The following is a 22723-nucleotide window of genomic DNA, read 5'->3' on the forward strand; positions in this document are numbered from 1 at the left end:
TAGACCTAGTGTGAGTGGGGAAAGATCGCAGATTCGGCCGCGGGTCCCCTTTGCGACCGAATCTGAAACAGATAAATGCCAAAAATTGTCATATATCTAATAATGATCCCTAAAATCTCTATTTTTGGGCAACACTACATGATTACCATAAAAAAAAATAATAATAAGATTTGACCATAGTGTATGTAGTTTCAGGATTTGACAGGGAGGGACTACTGAGTGAGTCATCAGAGAATTTGTCTTCTGGATTTAGCACAGAATGGCACTGAGCAGTTTGCATGTGTCTATACTACATGATTACCATTTAAAAAAATTTAGAGCAGAAAATTTCCCATGCAGGCCGGAGTCACAATGGTAATGGGGAAGAGTAATTAAAGGGATTGTCCAAGATCAGAAAAAATAGGCTTGTGTTCTCAGAAGGGAAAGAGGAATAAGCCGCTGCCTTATAACCCTGGCAGCAGCTTATATCTCATGAGACCTAAGGACTGGGCAAATTAATTTGTATTGAATTCCAAATGCCCAATCCTTCTAAACTCAGAATCTGTAGAGCGTACGACACCTCCAAACTGTCCAGTTTTGCTGAAATAAGCTAGTTCGGCCAACCATCTAATGTGTACGGCCACAGTTTGAGACAGCTGTCAATGAGAGTATTTGGTGAGACTGACGAAGAAAGGACAAATGAGTCAAGTTGTAGAGCTGAGGACACTGGACAAGTTTAGAGCGGTTTTCTTCTACAAACAGGGCTAAAGCGGAAAAATAATGGGAAATACTGCAAATATGATAGAAAACAGGCTCATAAAATAGCGCAGAGATATAAAATCATATGATACAATGTCTTCCTAAAACATCACTGAGATGAGAACATGTCCAAAATGTGACCAACGGTCCAAAAAAAACATAATTATAATCAAAAAACATAATACAGATTGCCAGGGCTGGTTCTAGGTGAAATGGGGCCCTGGGGCGAAAAAACACTTGCTGACTTTAACGTTCCGTATTGACTCTGGAGATTTAATTTGTGGACGTTCATACAGAAGAAACTGTATATTGCGTGGCACAGTGTAGGCTATATGTATAAACATATTTCACATGAAAACTTACAGTTACTTGGCTTGGCCCTTGGGGATCTCGGACACCACTTCAACACTTGGCCGGGGGCTCGGCGGAGCTGATGTTGTGTTTTATCCTAATGAGAAAGATTTCATAATAAGGGTTTGGAGAAGGAGCAGAGGGATAGCAGAGCAGGGAGAGGCTGGTGCTGCTACTAGGGGGTCATACCATGGGGGAGTAATAAAGCCCATCATAATGTTCCCCAGTAGAAATAATTATAATGTGACAGTGCAAAAAATACCCCCTTGTAATGCCCCCAGTTGAGCTAATGTTCCAAATTGTGCCCCCATAATGTGCCAGTATAAAATATCCCTATTTAGTGCCCTCAGTAAATGCCCCCATAGTGCTCCTCTCCCCCCTCCCTCCTAGTGCCCCCCATAATGTACCAGTATAAAATGCCCCATATATAGTGCCCCAGTAGATGCCCTCAGTGTCCCCCATAATTTTCAAGTATAAAATACCCCTTCTTAGTGCCCCCCGGAGATGACCCCATAGTACTCCTCTCCCACCTTCCCCATAGTACCGACCATAATGTGTCTAAGTATAAAATGCCCCTATACAGAGCCCCCATATAAAATACCCCTTCTTAGTGCCCCCGTAGATGACCCCATAGTACCCCTCTCCCCCTTCCCCATAGTACCCACCATAATGTGTCACAGTATAAAATGCTACTGTACAGAGCCCCCCATATAAAATACCCCTTCTTTGTGGCCTCAGTAGATGCCCCTATAGTGCCCACCAATAATGTGCCAGGAATAAGATGTCCCCCAATAATGTGCCAGTAAAATGTGCCCCCATAGATGCCCCCAATCATGTGCCAGTAATAAAAGCCCCCCCACCATCTTGTGCCAGTAACAAGAGCCCCCATATCATGTGCCATTAGCCAGAGCCCCCCCATATCATGTGCCAGTAGTCAGAGGCCCCTCATCATGTGCCAGTAGCCAGAGCCCCCCATCATGTGCCAGTAGCCATAGGCCCCCCCCATCATGTGCCAGTAGCCATAGGACCCCCCATCATGTGCCAGTAGCCATAGGCCCCCCCTATCATGTGCCAGTAGCCAGAGCCCCCCTATCATGTGCCAGTAGCCAGAGTCCCCCCTATCATGTGCCAGTAGCCAGAGGCCCCCCTCATCATGTGCTAGTAGCCAAAGGCCCCCCCATCATGTGCCAGTAGCCAGAGCCCCCCCTCATATCAGTAGCCACCAGTATTGTACACAAAAAAAACACACACAAAAAAACAAACACTTATACTTACCTCCATGTCAGCGATACCTCCATGTCAGAGGAAGGGGAAGGGACACACCTCTCCCTCCCCTGCCCCACAGCACTGCCATTTGTATTGCTGTCCTGAGGACAGCGATACAGAGGACTATGGAGATGAGCGCTTCCACAATGGAAGCGCTCATCTCCCTGTGCCCTGCCGCCGACGCCCCCACTTGCCGCTACGGGGGACGGGTCCCACGAAAATATGTTCTGTTGCAGGCGCCCCTAGGACGTGGGGGCCCGGGGGCAATTGCCCCCCTTGCCCCCCTTGCCTTAATGGAAGCGCCGGCCCTGCAGATTGCTGGGTGTTACAGGATTTCCAGCTGTGATCAAGGGAATTCATTCCCTTGGCTGCATCTATCACTTATTACCACCAGAATACTGCCAGCAAAGCTAGAGATACATCAGCCCGACCTATCCTTAAAGGATTTGACATCTCGGAAGCCTGAGGACCATAACAGTGTAAAGCACAAAGATCAAACCCCAAGTCCTATCCTGCCAATACCCTGCAGAGAAAGTCCTCCTTAGATCCTCATCCAGCTTACCCATGTATTCTCCTGTAGTTCCTTCCACTAAAGGGCAGGAAATGAAATATTTTCACTAGATAATTGGCAAGCGAAAGGCCAACTATAACTTAACACATGGAGGCCAAAGGCACTTTACTAGACCGCACAATATACCGCTCAAATTGGGCACCGATATTGATCCACACTTCAGTTAAACAGTCACTTACAGTCTACCAAGGAGAGATAAGTGTGATTATAGGTTACAAGCTCCATCTCAGCTCAATCACTACAGTATGGAAAAAGAAGAGAAAAACAGAAATCAGGAGAGAATTTTTAGGTTGGAGCAGTTCACTACGCCCCATTAATATTGCAATGGTTTAAAGGAACAGAAAAGGCTTGTGCTCAATCATTGCTGGGTGTAAACATACCGCCGATCAGCAACCAAGAGAATGAGTGATATGGAGGGTGAGTAGTAGTATTGACCATCATTCTCACCAATACACTGTGATGATTGCTGCAGGTAATGAGCGCATTTTGTTCCTGAATATAGGCCATCACTAGCTGACCAGACCCCCCGTACCCCTACTGACCAGTTGTTCTGGTGTAGCTCAGTGAACAGGCGTTCCGTCAACCTTGTAATGGAAAACGCTGTCACTGCGGCGCTACTCCCACTGACTTCCCAGAACCCCCATCGATCAGCTCTTTGAAGAGACTGCAGTGCTTTAGGGATCCCCCTGGGCCAGTGATGTCAGGCTGCGGCCATTCAAGTGAACGGGGCTGAGGTGCAATACCAAGTACAGACACTATACAAGGTACAGCGCTGTGCTTGGTAGGCTTCAAGGAGGCCGCGGCGTTCACCGGAGCATCGCGGCCTCTTCATACAGCTGATCTACGGGAGTCAGACTGATCAGATACTGAGGATAGGTCATCAGTATTAAACACTTGGGAAAACCCCTTTAATGCTATTCAATGGTTAATCTCCAATTTTACAAAGAACTTAATAGCATAAAAGCGAGTTAAACATGTAAAACTAAAACAAAAAGTTCTACTGATCATATGGATTCACATACACATTGTCCGACCTTCACTAAGTGGCAAACATTTCCCTGCTTTTCACATAGACGTTGCAGCAAGTGCGGGGTAAATAGTGACTAATGCGCTCAGCTAAAAAGATGGCAATTTGTGTGTTTAAGAGATGAGACGCATGAAGGACATCGAAGGAGAAATATCACAAATGTAGAAATGTGCATTAAGCAAACACTAAGCAAAAAGATCCAAGAGAAATGTCAGATGCGTCACGGCTATCGCTGAGACTAATGCCACATGCTTTACATTTAAAATGTATAAAAATAGTAAAAGCTATACTCCCAAACATTACCGCAGAACTTCAGTAACTAAGTAAACAAACGGCTTCACTTTCCATCCAGAGCAGAATTCAGGATTCTGCTCAATACTGCTGGGTGACCGTCAGCACTATATCATAATACCTCAGCTGGGATCCTGAGGACCATGGCCGGTGTCGTTTCCATTCTAGTAGACTCTTTTTTTGCATATGATGCTAACACTAAAGCCTACAAAGCAATAATACAGCAGAGCGCTGCGCAGTGTAGATGGAAACCTGCAGAATTGTGTTTAATGGATGGGCCCCAGCTACAGAAGAAACATACTGGTCACTGGAAGTGATATACAGACGTGTCCTTCCATACTGTACATTTCTTCTTGGCTCAACATATCCTGAGATATGTGGCATAATGATTTGTTTTTTCCATGTTTGTCATATTTTATTTGTTCTTGTATTAATGACTTTATTTTTGATATGGATATATTTATATTATTTTCCATAATGTAAAGAAATGTTTCAATTTATTCATTTTGGAGTGATGTAACTCCATAGTATATATCCTTGAAATACCTTAAAATAAAAAATTTACATATATATATAAAAAAAACACAACTTTGCGATATGCTGACGGGAGATGTATGTGCTATATGTGCCTATACGTGGGCAGTAAGCGGAATTACAGCCTGTTTACAACGCAGCAAGTTAAATGATCACGCTCATGACAGTACAATTAGAAAACGTATGGCTGGATTAGAAGGGTCCCCAGGAAAAGCCTGATCTTTCTAAAAAAAGGCTTAAGTTTCAAAGTTGCATCTGAACGAACCACAAGACTTCTGGAACAATGTTCTTAGGAGAGATGAGACCAAAGTGGAGATGTCTGGCCGCAAAGCTCAGCACCACATTTGACGGAAACCGAACCCTGCATATCAGCACAGACACCTCACACCAACGGCCAAGCACTCAATGCAGCGTATGCACGGCCTGCAATGTACCTGCAAAGTGCCATCCATATTGCTGTCTGACAGTCCAGAAAGAGTGACAGAGTGAGAGATAGATAGATAGATAGATAGATAGATAGATAGATAGATAGAGGGATAAGATATAATATCAATGGTAGCTTGCACCTGCACCCTTACTTATTCACCTGGAGGTGCTGGTTCATTCTTTTTTAGTTCTATGTATATAGGGGAGGACGCATGCCCTGGAAACCTAGCACTCCCGCCCACCTACAGTACCTGGTGCTTTTAATCAGAATATCACAATAGCTGGATGCTCCTTGGACCAGAATCTTTTAGGATACAAGCCTGTGTTAGAGTAGGTCCCGGCTGTTAGAAGCCACCTTGTCGTAGGTAGATGGGCCTGACATATTTTTCATCAATAATATGCGCTAAAAGCTTCTACTTTATCTCATAGTAAGTACAGCATTTACTTTTTTTCACACATTCACTGTTTTACTTAGTGCATATAGTGGTGTGCTGCTACTTCTAGTTTGATAGATAGATAGATAGATAGATAGATAGATAGATAGATAGATAGATAGATAGATAGACACATACATACAATATTTCATTGCAAATCACAGCACAATACATAATGCATTCTCATGCTGCAGTTAACATTTGACCACAATACCCGCATCCCCTCTACAAGATCCCCTCTCAGCTCGCTGTTATGTTATTGGCTTTTCCAATTATCCTTAAACCGTACTTGACTTTAAGTAACAAATCCGTACCGCTCCATGATGCTGACCAGCTGAGAGGCACAGAAGATCTTCCAGTGTGGAGCCCGGGGACACAAATAGGATGTAACACAGACAATTTGAAGATGTCTCCTCGCAGTTGACCTCCGGTAAGCTACCTAGTGTATACACTATATATCTGCAAGAGGCAGCAGATAGGCAGATAATTGCATTCTGGCTCCGTTGATGCATTTGGCTCTATTACCTGGCATCGTACACCGCGCATAAATAGTTATCTGAAAAGTCTTTCAGAAATATCTGAACGCAGAGACAAATAAAGCAGATACCGTACGAGCAGCGTATTACCTGACTGGCTTCTTCTTTGCCGGCTGACCCAGGAGGTCCAGGATGCTGAGAATTCTCCAGCCCTTCGCCGCCGCCGCCACCTGGGTGTATCTGGTAATTTACTGCTTGAAAGAGAATCTGGAGAAAACAGCAGGCCATGTGAAAAACTTCTGAAAGCAACAACTAAGAAAATGTTCAGTTTTATCATTGTCCTTTGTTTGTTCTTTAGAGGCAAGAAAAGTAGGTTCAACCTTAGAAGAAGGGTCCATGTTTTATATATACACTTTCACACTCCTTTTTTTCTAGTTGAATGACTTTGTAAATCCGCCCTGCTTCTTGTACTAATCCGCAGTTAGAGCCATTTGGCCCACCTGCAGAAGTCTAGTGAAGGAATACATTGGCTAAAGTCTCAGTTCTTAACATCAGCCTGAGGGATTAGCCAGTATGGTCAGTAGCATATCATTGAGGTGCACCTTTTCCAATGATTTATGTATTTGTATATTTTCATCCACACGTTATCCCATCTTGTGTAGGATGCCTTTGTGTTGCATGTGGTCTGCTGCCGACATCCTCCATTGTATGCAATGGAGACTCACATCAGCCAGTGATTGGCTGGACAGAAACCTCCAGGCATTTCCTGCGTGTCAAGAGTGAACCAGGAAGCAAAGATCATCTGGGACCTGCTAAGTGTCTGAACGGGAGCAGTGTGGGATCGGTGAGGGTCTGTATTCCTTCTTTTATTTTATTTATTCCTTTTTATCCCACTTTGAACCCTTTCTAAACAATTTTCCTCCCTTGGACAACTTCTAGGGGTTGTCCACAATATATTTTTTTGTTTTTAAATCTCCTCCCCACCCGTAACCAGCCGGACCTGTGAAGGGAGACTATACTTATCTGCTGCTTGGTTCCGGCTCCATGGAACCTGGGCTGTCTTCACTAACTCTGATCCCCGCATGTAAACTACCTGCACAGTTGGGGTCACGTGCGCCGCTGCAGCCAATCAGTTGCCTCAGGAGTGACGTGTCTCCAAGCCGGAACAGAGTAGCAGGAAGTAGGTTAGTATAGCACCCGTCACAGGTCCGGTGAAGTGGAGAGCAATTTGAAAAAAGGTAAATCATGGACAACCCAGATATTAGAGAAAGATACATGAAGGTGCTTGTACATCTGGGCTGCAGTAACCACATGCACATTACTGCTAATTACAGGTAATTGGCAGCAATCTGCATTGGTAGTTCCTACATTGAGGACAGTCATGTCTCCCCCCTATGAGGGTCCACTGTTCTAGTGGGTCTTGTCTTGGCTGCTGTAAGTGCCTTTTGAGCACAGCCTGAAAGGCTCCACTGACCTGAGTCTGCAAGGAGCTGCTGGCAGCCAGCAGGGTCTGTATGGCACATGGAGGACAATGGGTTAAAGCAAAGGCCATTAGTTCTTTTCGAGTGCCAAGGTCCTCATAGCTCTCACACTGTCCCAACTTGCTGCAAATTTCCCAACTTTTATTATATCCTGAAAAAAGAGAGAATAGAGAAACATGTCAAGGACCATGAAGTATGTACCGATTATAGCAAACCCCACAACGGGGCTGGAAGGAGAAAAGGATGGAGCGAGGACAGGGAGGAGGGAAAAGAAGGAAGAGAATAGGAAGAAAAGCAAGCTGGACGGATAGATGGATGGATAGATAGATAGATAGATAGATAGATAGATAGATAGATGATAGATAGATAGATAGATAGATAGATAGATAGATACAGATGTAGCTGAGCTAAAACTGACTCACAGTGTTATCTCTTGACAAAAGCCATTGAAATCCATTGAAAGGGTCAATCAACATTTTCTGGCCATTGTTTAGATAGATAGATAGATAGATAGATAGATAGATAGATAGATAAATAGATAGATAAATAGATAGATAATAGATAGATAGATAGATAGATAATAGATAGATAGATAGATAGATAGATAGATAGACAATAGATAGATAAATAGATAGATAGATAGATAGATAGATAGATAGATAGATAGATATGAGATAGATAGATAGATAGATAATAGATAGATAATAGATAGATAGATAGATAGATAGATAGATAGATAGATAGATAATAGATAGATAGATAATAGATAATAGATAGATAGATAATAGATAATAGATAGATAGATAATAGATAATAGATAGACAGAGTTCTGTATCTACTACCAGCAGTCAAGAGTTCTTGGCAGTGCCCATTGGCAGCCTTGTAATCCTGACACTGAAGAGCCTGTTCAGCCAGGAGAGTAAAGACCTGTCCTTTCATCTCTGTCTCTTCATTTCCTAAAACGCAGAAAATTTTTACATGAGCATTTTTATATTTTAGGGAAATTAGGGGATTGATATATTATATTTGGGGTCATTATAGTATTCTGACAATGCTGCAAATGCTCTGAAATCATTTTATCTTGTCAACTCTTTAATAAACTTCTGCACCTCCTCGTATAAAAGCTAAACAGATAAAATCGCTATATGACATCTTCCCTCAGATTCCACATTCTCTGCGAGGCTCTGATTTACTTTGTGACTAATGGCTGGTCTGCTAGAAATCACAGTGAAAGGAGATTCCTACTGCTGTCAGATCGCCTGTGAATACCGACATCGCAAGAGGAGGGGTATGGACGAGCCGCCTGCTTTAAGCAAAGTACAGGGGTGGTCTGCTTTGAATACATTTTTTGCTTGAGGAGCAAAGTAGTTCCTGCAGCAGAGATTCTCAGTGATCAGCGGTAATGTGTGGGAAAACCTGGCAGCAAGTGTTAAATGTTCCTGCAGCGCCACCACAGGGGAAATAGAGCATTACACGGTGCCCACGGAAATAAACTAGCTGTCCGAGAAATGCATGGAAGTGCAGATAAGGGGTTCTGCTATTTCTATTTGTTTTAAACTCTCCGCTCTGGTCAAAAAATGAGAATGCACTTTTCTACTTTAACCCCTTAAGGACCTCTGCTGTATATGTACGGCAGAGGTCCAGTCCCTAGACATGGCGCCCGCTCGCACATGCAGCGGGCGCCAAAGCTGCCGGGTTTCTGCTATTTTAAATAGCAGAGACCCACGGCACATGTGTGCGATCAGCCATAAGGCTTCAGATGCTGTGGTCAAATGTGACCACGACATCTGATCAGTCTGGAAGCGGAAGTCACACGCTTCCACTCCAGAACAGCGTTCCCCGGCTGAGATCAGGGAACCTGTTACATCGCTGAAATACACCGAAGCCTCAAGCAGGCTTCGGTGTCGATTTCAGGAATATACCAATACATGCCACTAGGTGGCAGAATTCTATTGTTATATTCCAAATAAAGTGTTCAATTAATGCTATATAGTCATCAATGAACACAATGGGCAATTGCCAGTTATCATCAACCAAGGTGACTTTAAAAAAAGTAAAAAAAAAAAAAATAGTTTTTACAAATAAAAAAAATAAACGTTAAAATCACCCCCCTTTCCTTAAAATAAAAATATAAATACTTAACAAAAAAATAAAATAAATAAACATCATGGGCATCGCCGTGTGCGAAAATGCCCATACAATTAAAATATAACAATATTAATGGCATACGGCAAATGGCGCAATGGGGGGAAAAAATGCCAATTTGCCATTTTTTGTCACTTCAACTACCCAATCATTATTTTTTATAAAAAGTGATCAAAAAGTCGCACACACTTCAAATTGGTATCACTGAAAAGAACAGATCGTCCCGCAAAAAAATGAGCACTCACACAGCTCCGTACACATAACTACAAAAAAGTTATAGGGGTCAGAATATGGTTCTTAAATTTTTTATTTTTTTTTCCCTCAAAGTTTTTAATTTTGTTTTCAGTATTAAAACGCAAGAAAAATTGTACAAGTGTGGTATCGTTGTAACCGTACTGACCTGGAGACTGAAGATAACAGGTCAATTTTACCGCATAGTGTACAGTGTAAAAAAAATATATATAAAAACCTTTATCATAATTGCGTTTTTTCACAATTCTACCCCATTTGGAATTTTTTTCCCCGCTTCCTACTACATGGTATGTAACTGTAAATGGTGCCATTAGAAAGTACAACTTGTCACGCAAAAAAAAAAAAAGCCCTTATAAGGCTATGTGAATGGAAAAATAAAAAAGTTAAGACCATGGGAAGGCGGGGAGTGAAAAACGAAAACGCAAAAATGGAAAAATTCAGGGTCCTGAAGGGGTTAAAAAAAAAGTAGTAAATGCTTGTTAATTAACTTGTAATTGTCACTATCGGAATGACTGACGGGTTGAAAAAAATGTTTATGAAGTTCTACCTATAATCGTATGCAAAATAGCCTATAGCAGCAAAAGCAGACTTAAAGTGGTTGTCTCATCATGGACAATGGGGGCATATCGCTAGGATATGCCCCCATTGTCTTATAGGTGCGGGTCCTATATGGCATCCGTGGTTTTCACAGACCCATAGACTATAACAGATGTGATGGATCCGTTATCACAGACAAAATAGAGCATGCATCCCTGCTAAAAATACTGACCCGCGGACAGTGCTAAAACACTGATGTCTGAATACACACATTAAAATGAATGGGGGCGTGTGCTGTCCGTGGAGAACATGTACAGCACACGTCCGTGAAATACTGACGTTTGAATGGATCTCCTTAAAGAGACCCATTCAATTGTATGGAGGCAGTCGCTCTGTGTTTTATTTTTTGACGTCCGTTTTTCACGTGCCGTCAAAAAAACTGCCGTGTGAATAACTCCATAGACTACAATTGGTCTTAAAACGGACGTGTAATGGGCATTAAAAAAATCTCCGGCACGCTGTTTCGGCAGACAAACTGAGAATCGTCCGGACACAAACCGCAGCTTGTCTGCCGGAACAGCACACCCCTATTAACAGACCCTATTGTACTTAATGGGGCCGGTGGACATTCCAACCATATCTGGCAGCGGCGGATCCGGTGAACTCCGGTAGGCTATTCTCTGGTGAGACAGTCTGCCGGAATTCACACCAGAAGTGTGAAGGTAGCCTAACTATAAACAATGACCATTTTGAAAGAAGGTTTCTGCACAAACAGAGAAGAGGGTTCTTTACTGTAAGAGCAGTGAGACTATGGAAGTGTCTGCCTGAGTTGTGATGGTTGATGTACCGTATTAAAATAATTTAAAGGATATCTGTCAGCAGATTTGTACCTATGAAACTGGCTGACCTGTTACATGTACGATTGGCAGCTGAAGGCATCTGTCCTGGTCCCATGTTCATATGTGTCTGCATTGCTGAGAAAAAGGAAGTTTTAATATATGCAAATGAGCAATGGGGGTGTTGCTGTTACACCTAGAGGCTCAGCTCTCTCTGCAACTGCCACACTCTATCTGTACTGTAAAACAACATTTTTCTCAGCAGTGCCGGCACATATGAACATGGGACCAACACAGATGCCTTCAGCTGCCAAGCGCACATGTAACAGGTCAGCCAGTTTCTTAGGTACAAATCTTCTGACAGATGTCCTTTAAATTCTTTCAATACATCAACCATCACAACTCAGGCAGATACTTAACTGCTCTGCTTTGTCTCACTGCTCTTACAGTAAAGAACCCTCTTCTCGGTTTGTGCAGAAACCTTCTTATTTCAACCAAAATGGCCCCTGTTCACAGTTCGGCTACCATCACACATTCGGTGTGAATTCCGGAAGACTGTTTCGGCAGAGAACAGCCTCCCACAGTTCACCGGATGCTGTCAGAATGTCAGTCGGCCCTATTAAGTATAATGGGTCCGGGGGAGATCCGTGCGCTGTTTCAGCAGACAAGTTGCCGTTTGTGTCCGGACGATTCTCTTTTTGTCTGAAACAGCGTGCTGCAGGTGTGAAACTAGCTTTACAGCTACTAGACAAATCTCTATACTGGCCATAATTTGGGAGATACTATCTCTCCTTGGGTAGAGAGCACCTTAATCAGCGTGAGGAGACCTATAGGCCATACATGCTCCTCTAGAGTTCTGGGAAGAAAGGGATGCAAATAAGCTCTTAACAATCGCTGCCTCTAAAGCCACCAGATGTAAGGCAGCTACCCTATAAGTCAATGTTCGACCCTTTGAATACGCCTTGAGACATGACTCAGAAATTAAAAAAAGCCAGTATCTCATCTGCAGACAGTTGTTTCAGGGTGACTGCCCCTCATCAGTGCAGAGCAGAGATTACTGGCTTAACTAGGAGAGAGTCCTAAGTCAGGATTTGTGTGGTACTAGCTCTCCTTGGGGAAAGAGCGCCTTAATCGGCGTGAGGAGACTTATAGGCCATAAATGCTCCTCTGGAGTTCCGGGAAGAAAGGGATACGAATGAGCTATAATCACGTCACCTTTAAACCAAATTTTCCAAAATAACCCACTTATTATTGTTCTTTCAGTCCACCAATTCCAATTACTTTTGGTTATCACCCTTGCCCCTAAATCTCACCAGCTGTGCTGATAAAAACAGATAACGGGCAAAAATAGTCAACACTGTTTCCGACGGCTCTTTAAAAGCTGAAGCTACGCCAGCAAATGATTTGTTTATTCCTTCTTTTTTTTTTACCTGCTTTAACAACTTCCTTAGAGATATTCATTTAACCATATTGTCCCTTTTGTGACAGAATAAAGAAAAAGTTGTGTGCTAATGACTGTTCGAGACGGTGGGAGCCAGAGCTGAAGTGGCACATTTATAATGGAGCCGAAGAAATTATTACCCACTTCCTTGCCGAGATAGCGCCGGCTTAAACAAAGCACAATGTCCTAATCAACAAATTACCTGCACGCTGTTTACAGGGAAGCCTTATCGCCGAAGAACGCGGCACGAGCGGAATACAAAATATGTATTTTACATCAAGATGAAGCTCTCCAGAGAATAGTCCTTAGCACGTGTGCCTGTGATGTGTACCTAATTCCTTGCAGGAGAGTTATAGAACTGCATTAGTGTAAAAGGCGTGATGAAAACACTCATCTCCACCAGCAGCTTCATGCCCACATAATTTAAATACCTGATATCTAAATGCGGCCAAGAGAAAAAGCAGTCAGGTTTAATACGTCTAGGAAATTCTGCCTACATTACTTTCCCAGGTTTCAAAGCCGATCCATCAGTATTCCGACCCTTGAAGAACCAAACTGTACAATTATTTCTTACAATGGCTTCATTTCTGGAATTTCTTACCATTTGAGTAGTCATCATTTCAGTATATGATAAAAAGAGGACGTAAAAAAAGAAATTAGACCTACTGGTAATTCTGTTTCCTTGAGTCCACCATGACGGCTCAAGCTGGAGATTGACCCCTTGACCTCTGTAGGGGCAGGAACACAGAGAGTTTAAAAGGCCACCACCCACTCTCACCCTCAGTGCTTTCCAAATTACCAAAATATACTAGCCGTCATGGTGGACTCAAGGAAACAGAATTACCGGTAAGTCTAATTACAGTTTTTCCATTTTGTCCACCATGACGGCTCAACCTGAAGAACTACCAGATTATTTAGTAGGGTGGGTAACTGCTTGCAAGATCTTCTGACAAAACGTTAATACGATAATGCCTATAAATGTATTTATACTGGACCAGGTGGCTGCTCTGCAAATCTTATCTAAGGAAACACCTCCTTTTTCTGCCCATGAGGAGGCCACCGCTCTTGTGGAATGGGCCCTTATATCTGTAGGACTATCCAGGCCCGCCATCTGGTAGCAGCAGGATATGGTGGACTTGATCCAGCGCCCAATGGAGGCCTTGGATGCCTTCTTCCCTTTGTTTGGACCAGCAAACTGAACGAGAAGATTATCCTCTTTTCTGAATTCCTCTGTTGCCCTTAGGCACTGTAAGACAGTATCTCGGACATCCAGGAGTTGGTATTGATCCTGAGATGTACTCATCCCCTCTTTAGGGAATGACGGGAGGACAATTTCCTGGTCTCTATGAAAGTCTGAAACGACTTTTGAAAGGGAACCTGGATCCAACCTCAATACTATTTTATCGGGAAATAACGAAAGATAGGGTTCCCGTCAGGAGAGCGCCTGGATCTCTCCTAACGTCTAGCTGACGTTACGGCTATTAGAAAGGCAGCCTTGAGCGTCAGGTGCTTTACAGAAATGTCCTGTACAGGGGTAAATGGTGGTTTCATTAATCCTTTCAAAACCTGGTCTAAGTTCCACTGAGTGGTTATGGATGGTCTTAATCTCGAGGCATCTCTTACGAATCTTCTCACCCATCTATGGCTGGCCAGGTCTGTGTCATAGCATGCTCCTAAGGCTGAGATCTGTACTTTAAGTGTACTAGGTCTCAGACCCAAATCCAGCCCCCTCTGGAGAAAGTCAAGAATTTTTATGATGCTTGGGGGAGAATTTACCGGAGGGTCCTGACCCAGCCAGCTGCAGTATTTTCTCCAGATTTTGAGATATATCGCAGAGGTGACTTTTTTCCTGCTTAATTTAAAGGTATTGATAACCTTTTCGGAAAGACCCCTGCTTTTTAATACCTCGCGCTCAGGCTCCATGCTGACAGTTTGAATAGGCCTGGATTCTGATGGAGGATCGGACCCTGCGATGAAATGTCCTCCCGGAGGGGAATTCTCCATGGTTCCTCCAGCGCTAATTCCTTTAAGATCGGGAACCAGTTTCTTTTTGTCCAGTATGGGACCACTAGGATCACTGTTACTGGGTCGGACCTTATCTTTTGTAGTACTCGGGGAATTAACGCCCAAGGAGGGAAAGCATAGGCGAGATCCCAGGTCCATCTGATCGAGAAGGCGTCCACCGCCCAAGGGTTTTCCCTGGGGTTTAGGGAGGAAAAGCGCCTGACCTTCGCGTTCTCCCTTGCTGCGAAGAGGTCTATCTGAGGGTTCCCCACCTTTAGGAGATTTGTCTGAACACCTCTGGATTTAGGGACCATTCCCCAGAGTCTATGGTCTTTCTGCTGAGGAAGTCTGCTTGTACATTTTCTGTACCTTTTAGATGGATTGCTGTGATGGAGGATACATTCTTTTCCGCCCAAAAGAATATTTTCCCTACCAGTTTTTCTAGACTTGGAGATCTTGTGCCTCCCTGGTGCTTTAAGTATGCTACTGCTGTCACATTGTCGGAGAGAATCTTGCAGTGTTTTCCGAGTACTATTTTCTGGGATGATTTTAGCATCTCCCAGATCGCCCTTAGTTCTCGGTAGTTTAATGTTTTTACTTTTATGTCGTCTGCCCATCTGCCTTGGTAGTTTGAGGAGCCTACTCTCGCCCCCCATCCTGTACCGCTTGCGTCTGGTAACACTTGGATCTTTTATCCAACGTACACCCTTTGAAAGATTTCTCTTTTCTATCCACCAATTCAAATCGGATCTTACGTGAATGGGGATGGATATTCTTTTTTTCTAAGGAGGACTGTTTCTTGTCCCAATTCTTTAGGATCCAGGATTGGGTCATCCTGGTATGAGCCTGAGACCACGATACCGATGTGATGCAGGAGGTCATCATTCCCAATAGACTCATGGCATTGCATATGGAGCACTTGGCTTGGCCCTAAAATTTTTTTGTTTTGCCTATGAAGGTTGTTAGTTTTTCTTGAGGAAGTGACGTCATCTGGGTTTTTGAATCTAAAAGTACTCCCAGGAATTTCATCTTGGTTGATGGGACCAGACAAGATTTTTTCTGATTTATTATCCAGCCCAACTATGAAAAACAATGAATTAGACAACTGGTGTGACTGGACGCCTCTGATTCTGAGTCTCCCAGAATGAGGAAGTCGTCTAGATACGGAAAGATTTTTATTCCCTCTGATCTGAGAGATCATTTCCACTACTAGCTTTGTGAAAACCCTTGGGGCAGAAGAAATTCCGAAGGGTAGAGCCACTCCGGTGTTGTTTATCAGTGCAAACCTGAGATACTTTTGCGAGTTTTCATGTATGGAGATGTGATCGTAAGCGTCCTTCAAATCTATGAAAGTCATGTAATCTCCTTCTTTGATTAGAGGAGTGATGGACGTTATAGATTCCATTTTGAATTTCCTGTATACAATGGATGTATTTAACCCCTTTAGGTTTATGATGGTGCGGGAGGAGCCGTCCGACTTCTGTACCAAAAACAGGTTGGAATAATAACCCCTTCCTTCTTCTAAACTGGACTTTTACCACCACACTTGACTCTATTAACTGCAAGACGCCCTGCCAAATCCTTCCCAGAACTTTTGGCCTGTGGGAGGTTATGCAGAACTTTTTTGGAGGGGTTGAGGAAAATTCTATCCTGTAACCGTTTTTTAAAATATCCTGGCGTCATTGTTTGTCAGACTGTTTGTTTTGGGGATTGAGAAGGAACCCTGTGCCCTTTCCTCCTTTTTGGTAGCTCCACCTACCCGTTTTCCCTTTCCCCCTATAGGACCTGGATTGGGTGTTAAAGGGAAGAAAAGGCTTCTTTTTATTTTCCTCAGGGAATCCCTGCTTTTTGTCTGCCGCTTTCTCGAGGATGGAATCCAGTACGGGACCAAAAACATATAGAGGTGATAGAACATAATTTTGCTTTCAATGCTCTATCGCCTCCCCAAGATTTTATCCACAGGGCCCTCCTTGCGGAATTTGAGAGAGCAGCATCCTTGGCGGCGAACCTCACGGACTCATCTGAGGAATCCGCCAAAAATGCTGTAGCTGACTTGAGGAGAGGAATGGAATTTAGAATTTCTTCTCTCTGGGTTTTATTCTTAATATGGTTTTCTAGTTCGCTAAGCCAAAAGTACATTGACCTAGCTACGGAGGTTGCAGCTATGTTCGTTTTTATACTGAACATGGATGCTTCCCAAGATTTTTTCAGGAGAGGATCCGCCTTCCTCTCCATCGGATCCTGTAATTGGGAGGAGTCCTCAAAAGGAAATGAGGTCTTGACCACCTTCGCTACCTGGACGTCTATTTTCGGTATTTCGTTAAATATTTTTATATCGGTTGGATCAAACAATAATCTATTTTTGAATTCTCTGGGGACTCCCAGCCTCCTCTCTGGGTCCGTCCACTCATCCATGATCATATCCTTTATATTTTCGTTTACTGGGAATACTTTAGATTTTTTAGCTCTGAGCCCCCCAAACATCTCGTCTTGGACTGATCAAGGTTTTTGTACCTCCTCAATGCCCATGGTCGCCCTTATGGCGCCCAATAATTCCTCTCTCTCTTCAGACGAAAATAAATACTTTTTCCTGTATTCCACTATTTCTCCCTCTGACAATGCGTCTACATTCTGTCTAGAGGTGGAAGAGTCTTCGTCCATGTCCTCTGATTCAGAGGAGGATGTAGTGGACACTCTAGATTTTTTTGCAGACGGAGTAGGAGGGGCAGATCTGAGAGAGGCTAACGAGGATTTTATTTTTCTTTAAATCATTGATTTGACTTCCATAAGTATGGATGGTTGCTCCTCTTTGACAAGCTCATTAATGCTTGCTTGGCAGAGCTTCTTTTTGTGATTTTCCGGCAATCTTTTGCCACAAGTAGCGCATCTAGGGACTTTGGCCTTAGTTCTGGGCTCTTTAATTCCCTAAAAGAGGAGCAACCAGGTATCAATGGGCTATTGCAAAAAAGGAGCATAACAACATGATACACATTTTTCTTCCCCACAGAGGAACTCACGGTTTGAGTAGCCGAGGGGGCATCTGTGGGGTCTATTTGGTCTGCAGGGGTATCAGGGGCCGACATCTGGAGCAGGAGCCTCACTAGGACGCTAGTGTCTTTTCAAAGCTGCCGCCTTTGAGAGCTTGATGCGGTGTCTGACGTCATCTTTGTGTGCCCATGCACGCGCGTCCCGGCTCCTAGCTCCGCCCCCTGCCGGCCGGACAGAGAGCAACGCTGCGGCTTTACCCAGGGGTCCGCGTGAAGCGCATTCAATGGTGCGCGTCAGCTTCCCAATAAAGGGAAGGGGGACCCTGCGCATTGGGGAGGGATTCAGGCCCCCGCTGAAATGGGAATGAGATCCACTCCAAGGTCCTCCTCTGCCCAGCTTAGGACGGAGCCGTCGGAGGGCAGAGGGAAAAGAAAAGCGATCCCAAACAGGTATTTAAAAATAACAAACACTGCTATCTTTCACCTCCCACAGGAGGTCTCTCTGTGAGGTGCCCCCGTAGGGACAGGAAACACTGAGGGTGAGAGTGGGTGGTGGCCTTTTAAACTCTGTGTTCCTGCCCCTACAGAGGTCAAGGGGGTCAATCTCCAGGTTGAGCCGTCATGGTGGACGAAATGGAAATATTATCTTTGCTATATAACATACTGCTTCTCCATCCCGAACAGGCTTGTTTTAGGTCCATCCCCATCCAGGCAGTTGGCTTCTAGAAGGGTCTTTCTGTTAATGCAATTGCACCCATTATTCTAGCTTTGGCAGGTCATCATAAAAATGTCTGGGACTGTAAGCAAGACAAATATTTTCCCCACATTTACCTAGGAGCTTCAAGTGCCTAGGGTGCACCAGTAAAATTTATTTTTGGGACCCACCGTATGGATACATTCAAATATTACCTTCTCACACAGAAGCAAGATGTGTTTTTTATATGAATATAGGCTGGTTGAGGAGCTGTACATTGAAAATAAGTATGTAGTGCAGTAAGTCTACTGTGTTATGTGCCACATGTGCAGGGGGTGAAGGACTAGGGGCCCACCTTGGTCAGGGGCCCACCGGGGGATTCACTTGTACCCCTGTGGGCCAGTCCGAGCTTGCTTCTATGGGAATTCTGAACACAGCCAAACAAGTGTGCATACTGGGAGTCATAGTTTCACCAAATCTGAAGTGCCAAAGGTTGCTGATCCCTGACCTAGATGCTACAATGTTCCAGTTTTTTTTTTAGTTTTTTTTGTTTTCTGGGAGGGTTTCTCCAAGGAACTTTAAACATTGAAAACCTATTGCAATGAAAACATCAAGGACAATTTGACTAGAGCTTTTTATTTCAGGACTGATATCTTGTTAGGAATGCTTAAAAATAACAACAAAAATAAAATGTCTTTTTGGTAGGGTGAGTAGGAAATAAATGCTTTTTAAAAATATGCAAATTAGGACTTGCGTGCACTAAGGGAATGAGCCTAGTGACTCCCGAGTCCCGGCTCTGTTTGCAAAGTGGCATCACAAATATTATAATCTACACCAGGAATGTGACATAGATTATAGCATAGATCTCCAGCAGCTCTCTTGCTGGAGTAGATCTCAGCATTGGGACATGGACCTGCACAGATGTGACACAAATATTAAGACATATGCACATCATAATAAGTCTGCTGCATCAGATGCCAACAAAGAGAGATTAAGACCAGTGTGTAAAACGGCATTCTTGGTAATTGCCCCCTAAGTGTTTTTCCCTCCTAGCCAGAGTTTGCTTTTTATAGTTCAGGGGAATATAATTACACTCCTCCTCCTTACAACATACAGGCACACTCCTCCTCCTTATATCATATAGGCAAACTCCTCCTCCTTATAACATACAGGCACACTCCTCCTCCTTATATCATACAGGCAAACTCCTCCTCCTTATAACATACAGGCACTCTCCTCCTCCTTATAACATTCAGGCACTCTCCTCCTCCTTATAACATTCAGGCACTCTCCTCCTCCTTATAACATACAGGCACACTCCTCCTCCTTATAACATACAGGCACGCTCCTCCTCCTTATATCATACAGGCAAGCTCCTCCTCCTTATATCATACAGGCACACTCCTCCTCCTTATAACATACAGGCACACTCCTCCTCCTTATAACATACAGGCACACTCCTCCTCCTTATAACATACAGGCACACTCCTCCTCCTTATAACATACAGGCACACTCCTCCTCCTTATAACATACAGGCACACTCCTCCTCCTCCTCCTTATAACATACAGGCACACTCCTCCTCCTCCTTATAACATACAGGCACACTCCTCCTCCTCCTTATAACATACAGGCACACTCCTCCTCCTCCTTATAACATACAGGCACACTCCTCCTCCTTATAACATACAGGCACACTCCTCCTCCTCCTTATAACATACAGGCACACTCCTCCTCCTCCTTATAACATACAGGCACACTCCTCCTCCTCCTTATAACATACAGGCACACTCCTCCTCCTTATAACATACAGGCACACTCCTCCTCCTTATAACATACAGGCACACTCCTCCTCCTTATAACATACAGGCACACTCCTCCTCCTCCTTATAACATACAGGCACACTCCTCCTCCTCCTTATAACATACAGGCACACTCCTCCTCCTCCTTATAACATACAGGCACACTCCTCCTCCTTATAACATACAGGCACACTCCTCCTCCTCCTTATAACATACAGGCACACTCCTCCTCCTCCTCCTTATAACATACAGGCACACTCCTCCTCCTTATAACATACAGGCACACTCCTCCTCCTTATAACATACAGGCACACTCCTCCTCCTTATAACATACAGGCACACTCCTCCTCCTTATAACATACAGGCACACTCCTCCTCCTTATAACATACAGGCACACTCCTCCTCCTCCTTATAACATACAGGCACACTCCTCCTCCTCCTTATAACATACAGGCACACTCCTCCTCCTCCTTATAACATACAGGCACACTCCTCCTCCTCCTTATAACATACAGGCACACTCCTCCTCCTTATAACATACAGGCACACTCCTCCTCCTCCTTATAACATACAGGCACACTCCTCCTCCTCCTTATAACATACAGGCACACTCCTCCTCCTCCTTATAACATACAGGCACACTCCTCCTCCTCCTTATAACATACAGGCTCTCTCCTCCTACTTATAACATACGGCACACTCCACATACTTATAACATACGGGCACACTCCACATACTTATAACATACAGACACACTCCTCCTCCTTATAACATACAGGCACACTCCTCTTTGTTGTAATATACAGCCACACTGCACCTCCTTAAAATATAGACACACCCCTCCTTATAACATACAGACACACCATCTCCTGTCCTATTTGCTCTGTCTTTCCTAAAGAGAGTAAAACCCTGAAAATGAACAGCCCAGTGAAGTAAATTGTCTAGCCATGTCTCAGCCATCCTAACTACATCAATATGTTCCTCCAATAGAATGGAAATATTGAAGTATAAATATCTATGGCTCTTGATCTTACATCTGGGCTTGTTTTTTTATACAACCAGTACAAACATACCTTTTCTGAAGCTTCTAGTATCGGTAGTAGTGTGGATATGAAGTTTTATTCTGCCTGGTTCTCTCTGCATTGAGCTGCTTCGCAGTCCCTCCCCTCTGAGTGACAGCTGTAGCATCCAACCAGGAGACCACTACAGCTGTCACTCAGAGCAGAGGTGAGGGGCTGTGACACAGCTCAATGCAGAGAGCACTTCACAGTGAAGTTCCATCTCTTGGGCACTTGCAGGAGCAGAACATGGAGGAATAAAACTTCATATCCTAACTAATCCTGATAATAAAAACTGCCCAAACAGTACGCTTGTCCTGCTCTTCCCAGCCCCTACCTAGTGCTGTCAGCAGTTTAGTATGGTCAAAACTGCTGAAAGACTCCTTTTAAATGAAAGGCAGACTAATATCTGAATGCCACAGTCCACCAGAAAGAGACCTTCTGTTTGTTAATGGCTATCCTCTAGTGCTTAAAAGTGGGACAAGAGTGGTGGAACCTATGATGTCCCTACGAATGGTCATGGCTTGTTTCCCTGATAGTACAACTTTATCCTTTCTTATAATATGAAGGGTATTTACAGCGGCTGAGCGGAATTTAGCCCTCTGCCATCTTGACTACAAAAGTTATCTAGAAATGGACGGTTTTCAGAAACTCGGCAACAAGTACACAATCGCACATATCGAGCCCACAGCAACAGAATTCCAGTAGAAGAGAATTAATCAATAGTTTAGTCTTTCCTCTGGCACCGGGAGCGCAGTACCACAGAAAGAAATTAGTTACAGCTGAGTTGCAGCTAAAAGATAGCAAATTTATCTAAGAACTCTACAGGCAATCATTACTGGCACGCACTGGTGCAATAAGCCTGACAATGCTCCCCGTTAGGCCTGTGTCTGAGAGGTGTGAAATACAAATGCAATTCTGGGAAGAGAAATATGCCCGGCGTGCTGAAGCCAAAACCACAAGCTGTTAGAGCCTTTTGCTGTCCGCACTGTGTGTACGGCATCATTACTTATTTACTATTATTATACGGGCCACTTTCATGCAACGCTGTAACCCAATTCTTCAAGCAACAATTTCTTGTTGATTGAGCTTTGATGCTGCCTTTTGGTGTGCATGACACGTAGACGGAGGAGTCAATGCGGGCAGAGCAATCTTTACTTAGCCATCTGTAAATCCTTCTTACAGCACAAAAATAAACAAGATAACAAGGCAAAAAATAAATAAATATATATATATAATGAAAAGCGAAGGAAGAAATACAAATTTACACAATTCAAATGAATGCTGCAAACAAAGAGTAGGGGAGAAATCCTGTTACTGATACAAGAGCAGAGCAGCTCTCCAGCATGTAGACCTCTTTGTTGACTTGTA

The 22723-nt window shown here is 43.7% G+C and overlaps 1 protein-coding gene across 1 annotated transcript in view; it reads right to left on the minus strand.

The window, feature by feature from the left end:
• Positions 1 to 22723, minus strand: part of NBAS (NBAS subunit of NRZ tethering complex) — a 708772-nt gene that overhangs the window by 373373 nt on the left and 312676 nt on the right. The window contains exons 33-35 of the mRNA XM_040427340.1: positions 8438 to 8551; positions 7589 to 7746; positions 6265 to 6381 (exon numbers count right to left, since the gene is read on the minus strand). Coding sequence (XP_040283274.1) covers positions 6265 to 6381; positions 7589 to 7746; positions 8438 to 8551 — 389 coding nt within the window. The remainder of the gene's footprint in view (positions 1 to 6264; positions 6382 to 7588; positions 7747 to 8437; positions 8552 to 22723) is intronic.

This window comes from Bufo bufo, chromosome 4 (genome assembly GCF_905171765.1).
Source record: "Bufo bufo chromosome 4, aBufBuf1.1, whole genome shotgun sequence".
NCBI lineage: Eukaryota > Metazoa > Chordata > Amphibia > Anura > Bufonidae > Bufo > Bufo bufo.